A 6,293-nucleotide genomic window follows, 5' to 3' on the forward strand; every position below is an offset into this window, starting at 1 on the left:
CTCTGCCTCCCGAGTGCTGGGATTAAAGGCGTGCGCCACCATGCCTGGCGATTACTTACTTTTTGTTTATTTATTTAGGTAGAATCTCACTATGTAGCTCAGGCTGGCACTAAACTACTCACCCTCTTGCCTCCCCAACTGAGCAGGTAACAGGTGTGTGTGTGGTGTGAAGGCTTGCTTGCTAGTCACATATACAGTATATGGAAGCTAGAGTTGACATCAGAGACTGATAACTTCTATCAGTCTCTACCTCATCTGTTACGTCAGGGTCGTTCTTAAATCTGGAGTACTCTACTTCCGCTGCACTTGGTCAACAAGCCCCAGAATCCTTTTGATTCCCCAGTGCTGGAATTATTGATAAATACCATTAGATCTTATGCAAGTACTACTGAGCCTCCTACAAACTCAGGTCAGATAAAGGGCTCTGTGGGGAGGGTTATTCCAGGCAAAGGAAACACGTGGGAGGGACGCTTAATGCAGGAGCCTGCCCTGCAGTGCCTTTGCTGGAGGATCACACGTTTAAGAACCTGCCTGGACTCCATAACACCTTGCTTCAAAAATGGGGAATGGGCTGGGTAGGAAAGATCAATTGCTAGGCTGTGTGCCTTGTGTCACCTGAAGCCCTGGCTTTAATCCTCAGCATTGAATGAAAAAGGTGTGGTGGTGCATGTCTGCAATTTGAGCACTCAGGAGGCAGAGGGAAGATCAGAAGCTAAAAGTTATCCTTGGCTACATGGAGAGTCTGGGGGCCTGAGCTACATGAAACCCTGTCTCAAAAACAACGTATGTGGTGGAAGCACAGGGGCCAAGGGCCACATAGCCCTTTACCTAACCATCTTTCTCACTTCTTCAAGCCTTTGGTCATACGTGACCTTCTCCAGGATGAGTAAGGTGCTTGCAATCCAGGTCTGAGGACTTGAGTTTGGAGGAGCCGCAGTAGTGCTCACATAAGAGAATCCCTTGACTCTTCTAGTCTCTGTTTTGTTTTGTTTTTAATGGTTTTTCGAGACAGGGTTTCTCTGTGTAGCCCTGGCTGTCCTGGAACTCACTCTGTAGACCAGGCTGGCCTCGAACTCAGAAATCCGCCTGGCTCTGCCTCCCGAGTGCTGGGATTAAAGGCGTGCGCCACCACGCCCGCTTTCTATTCTCTTGATTTGGGTGTAAGGTCATTCGTGAGGCTGGAGAGCTGGCTCAGAGATTCACAGCAATTGCAGAGGAGCAGGGTTCAGTTCCCAATCCAGTGATACCCACAGAACTGCTCACAACTGTCTGTTTCTGAGGGCTCTGATGCCCTTTTTTTGGCCTCCATAGGTACCAGGGATGCATATGCACATACAAACTAAGGCAAACATACACATACAATAAAAAATTAAACACATAAACAAAAATTTAGAAAGCCATTCATGGCATGTAAATGGCTACTCGGGCTTGGCTCTAAGTTATGAGAAGCCTGGTGAGTTCTCTGGCAGAGCAGCAAGTGCTCTTGACTGCTGAGCTACCTCTTCAGCTCCAGTTTTGATACCTTAAGTTCTGATCTGGTTTTGCTGTTTTGATATAAGATGTACATGTCTTTGTTTAATTGTAACAAAGTCTCATTTACTCTCTAGCCCAGGCTCATCTGGAATTCACTAGGTAGCCTGGGCTGCCTCACATTAGCAGCAATCCTCCTGTGTCAGCCTTAAGTACTGAGAGTACAATCATGAGCCACCACATCTGACTTGAATCAAGTTTATGGAAACTTGACATGACTAACCTTGTTGGCAATTTACTGTTCCAAAGCCCTATTGAATTCGCAAGGCTGAAACAACCTTTTAGGTCAATAAGAATGGTAGGAACTGTTTATCTTAAAGATCTGCAGGAGGCCTGGATGAGACCTACAAATGACTGAACAGGTACTTATGTTCATTCATTTGTTAATTTAGTGATTAGTTATGGTCTACCAAGTGTCAAGTCTCAGCTCACTGCTGGGAGATTAACTAGTCCTTGTTGTGCTCACAGTCAAGTATAAGTGAGAATGAACTAAGTATTTGGATGTAGCTGGGTGTGGTTGTAGAGGCCTTCAATGCTATCATTAGGGAGGCAAAAATCAGGTGGATCTCTGAGTTTGAGGCCAGCCTGGTCTACATAGCCAGCTCCAGGACAGCTAAGGAATAAGGAATATGTAGCAAGCTTGTCTTTTTTTTTTTTTTTTTTGGTTTTTCGAGACAGGGTTTCTCTGTGTAGTCGTGGCTGTCCTGGAACTCACTCTGTAGCCCAGGCTGGCCTCGAACTCAGAAATCCGCCTGCCTCTGCCTCCCAAGTGCTGGGATTAAAGGCGTGCGCCACCACGCCCGGCCCGCAAGCTTGTCTTAAAAAAACAAACTGTTGGGCTGGAGAGATGGCTCAGTGGTTAAGAGCACTGACTGCAGGTCCTGAGTTCAATTCCCAGCAACCACATGGTGGCTCACAACCATCTGTAACAGGATCTGATGATGCACTCTTCTGGTGTATGTCTGAAGATAGCCCCAGTGTACTCATATAAATAAAAATAAATAATTAAAAACAACAACAACAAAACCAAACTGTTGGGGGGAGTATTTGGGTGGGGCTAAAATGATGACTAAATGATAGTGGTTAAGAGCACTTTTGCAGAGGATAGGGATCGGTGTGTGTATATTTTTGCATGCAGGTGTGCATATTCATGTATGCATATGTGGAAGCATAAAGAGGATGTTGGATGTCTTCTTTATTGCTTTATTTATTTATTTTGGGTTGTCTGAGACAAGGCTTATTTGTGTAATCCTGGATGTCCTGGAACTCTCTCTGTAGACCAGGCTGGCCTCGAACTCACAAAGATCCACCTGCCTCTACCTCTTGAGTGCTGGGATTAAAAAAAGCATGCACCACCACTGCCCAGCTTCCATCTTAATTTTGAGACAGTCTCACACTGAACCTGTTTCAGGTCTCAGGCCCTCCATATGTCTAGAAATGAGCTCCAGCTGGACTTATAGAGGGATTTCTGGAGGTTAGATAGAAGCCAGCATTCCTCAGGAACTTGTGAAACTGGTACACCTCCCCAGAAGAACCCCCTCCCCTCAGCTACTCACCTTCCTATGATGCTCATTTTCTAGCCGTTGCTCTCTTGCACTGTCCACCTCCCTGACTGCGTGCTGTCCCGGGCCGGGCTCTCTCTCGCTGCCTCGCTGCTCTCATGCTCTACTGCTTCCCTCACCCTGACCATCTACAGTCTGCTTCTTTTCCTCTCTGCCCTGGACTCTTCTAGATGCCTCGATATCTTCCTCCTCTTACCCACAATAAAAACCTCCCCCAGAAGCAGCAGTAGTGGAGTTCACTTTTAATCCCAGCACTTGGGAGGCAGAGGCAGAGGCAGGTGGATTTCTGAGTTCAAGGACAGCCAGGGCTACACAGAGAAACCCTGTGTCAATAAGTAAATGAATAAATAATCAATCAAACAACAACAACAATGAACCAAAGCAAATAAACCAAACCAAACCTAAAAGCTCTTTCCCCACTCCCCTAATGAAGTGTGCATGTCAGCAGTATCTTTACTGAACCTCACCACATACAAAAAGTACCGTGGGAGACTGAACTGTAAAGATGAAGCAAAGGTTCCCTGAGAAAGTGTTATTTAATTAGTTAAATTATTTTTTTTTCTGTGGGGATGGAACCCAGGATATTGCCTAAGCTAGGCAAGCAAGCACACTGCCACTGAGCTATATCTCTAGTCCTTGTTTAAGAGAACTTTTTGGAGGCAGGGTTTCACTCTGTAGCCAAGGCTGGGTTGGAACTTACTGCATAGCACAGGCTGGTCTCAAATTTGCAACAATTCTCCTGCCTCACCACCCATTCCTAAATTCTGGGTTTACACTTACTCCCAGCTCCCAGACATTTATTAATTTCTTTTTTTTTGTTTTTGTTTTTTGTTTTTTTGTTTTTTCGAGACAGGGTTTCTCTGTGTAGCCCTGGCTGTCCTGGAACTCACTTTGTAGACCAGGCTGGCCTGGAACTCAGAAATCCGCCTGGCTCTGCCTCTCAAGTGCTGGGATTAAAGGCGTGTGCTACCACGCCCGGCTCTATTAATTTCTTTTAAAAATTTTTTTATTAGATATTTTCTTTACATTTCAAATGTTATCCCCTTTCCTAGTTTCCCCTCTGAAAATCCCCTATATCCCCCTCCCCGGCTCCCCACCCACCTACTCCCATTCATGTTCCTGGCATTACCCTATACTGGGGCCTAGAGCCTTCACAGGACCAAGGGCCTCTCCTTCCATTGATGACCGATTAGGCCATCCTCTGCTATTAATTTCTTTGGAGATACTATCTTACTATGAAGACCACTCTGGTCTATAATTTACAATCTATTGCTTTAGCCTCCTGAGCTGGGATTATAGATGTGTGCCACCATACCTGGATTAAGAAAGTGATGTCTAAACTGACATCTAAAAAAGGAATGGTGTAGCCGGGCAGTGGTGGCGCACACCTTTAATCCCTGAACTTGGGAGGCAAAGGCAGGTGGATTTCTGAGTTCGAGGCCAGCCTGGTCTACAGAGTGAGTTCCAGGACAGCCAGGGCTACACAGAGTTTTTTGAACCCTGTCTCAAAAAACAAAAAAAAAAAAAAAAAAAAAAAAAAAAAAAAAAAGAAAAGAAAAGAAAAGAAAAGAAAAAAAAATGGTGTTAGCCTGAACAAAAAAGAAAGACGACCATGTTCTCGAATTGCCTATGTCCTTAGACCCAAATAGCCCTTAACTGAAGCAGGCATGATGTCATTGCTTGCCTCACTACATGATCTGATAACTGTGACTTTAGAACCCTAAGTACAGAGTGCAAGGAGGTACTTCCTGGTCAATGTCATAGTATTTGGGAAGGAACATCAAGCGAATAGTATCTGTTGGGGAGTAAGTACAGTCTCTCGGGGGTAGCAATTCTGTTTAAAGGCACGTGCACAGGATCTGAAGAAGAACAAAGAAATATATACCTGTCATAAATCTTGGCAATCCTCAGTTCTCCTCTTCCCTTGCGCAAGCTTATTCTTGTTGTGGAAGCGTGAGCCAGAATGTGTCCACCAATGGGTTTTTTGGGATCAGCCTGAAAGCTGAATCAATAAAACACTTCTTCAGGTTTCATTTAGATATACAGTGGTACTTTCCAAGGAAGAGACAAATGGGATGGCAGGGTGGTATGGGAGTGTATTCTCTCTCTCTCTCTCTCTCTCTCTCTCTCTCTCTCTCTCTCTCTGTGTGTGTGTGTGTGTGTGTGTGTACAGATTTCAGCGGTCAAAATCCAGTACGCCTTAGGAGTGATCTACCTTACGTTTGACACAGGCTGTCTCTGGAACCTTATTTACTGCTGAGGCTAGGCTGGATGGCCAGTGAGCCTGAGACTGGCCTGTCTCTACCTCCCAGCACTGATATTACAAACTTTTGCCACTATAGCTGGCTTTGTATGTGGGTATTGGGGATTAAACTCTTGACCTCATGCTTTGATAGCAAATACTTTACAGTTGAGCTTTCTCCCTAACTCCCAGATCTGTAATCTAAAACAAACAAGAGAGGCTTTATATGCAAACTGTAGAGGGCAGTGTTTAAAGATACTACCCCATTGTCATCTAGTTTAGGCTTCTGAGAGCAGTTCCCTGATAAGCAGTTCCTGTTTTGTTGTTTTTTACTTTTGTTTTTTGAAGAATGGCTCATTTTATTTATATGAGTACACTGTCGCTGTCTTCATATACACCAGAAGAGGGCATCGGATCCTATTACAGATGGTTGTGAGCCACCTTGCAGTGGCTGGGAATTCAATTCAGGACCTTTGAAAGGTCTTAACCTCTGAGCCATCTCTCCAGCCCCCTTATTTTTGTTTTTTGAGACTAGGTTTTGGAGCTCAGAGTGGCTAGAGGCTAATTGATAATCCTCCTGCCTTAACCACTTAACTACTGCTGTGTACTACCATACCAACATTTAATTCATGTTCTGTTTGAATTTTTAAAAATAAGCCGGGCATGGTGGTGCACGCCTTTAATCCCAGCACTTGCTCTCTCTCACTGCCTCGCTGCTCTCATGCTCTACTGCTTCCCTTGCCCTGGCCATCTACAGTCTGCTTCTTTTCCTCTCTGCCCTGGACTCTTCTAGATGCCTTGATATCTTCCTCCTCTTACCCACAATAAAAACCTCCCCCAGAAGCAGCGGTAGTGGAGTTCACTTTTAATCCCAGCACTCGGGAGGCAGAGGCAGGCGGATTTCTGAGTTCGAGGCCAGCCTGGTCTACAAAGTGAGTTCCAGGACAGCCAGGGCTATA

At 45.1% G+C, this 6,293-nt stretch overlaps 1 protein-coding gene across 1 annotated transcript in view; it reads right to left on the reverse strand.

Annotated features, from left to right (window-relative positions):
• Dmc1 (DNA meiotic recombinase 1) overlaps nt 1-6,293 on the reverse strand; it is a 44,626-nt gene that overhangs the window by 2,214 nt on the left and 36,119 nt on the right. Inside the window, exon 13 of the mRNA XM_021183540.1 lies at nt 4,978-5,094. Within this exon, the coding sequence (XP_021039199.1) occupies nt 4,978-5,094 (117 nt within the window). The remainder of the gene's footprint in view (nt 1-4,977; nt 5,095-6,293) is intronic.

The sequence above is a fragment of the Mus caroli genome, chromosome 15 (assembly GCF_900094665.2).
Source record: "Mus caroli chromosome 15, CAROLI_EIJ_v1.1, whole genome shotgun sequence".
Taxonomy (NCBI): Eukaryota; Metazoa; Chordata; class Mammalia; order Rodentia; family Muridae; genus Mus; species Mus caroli.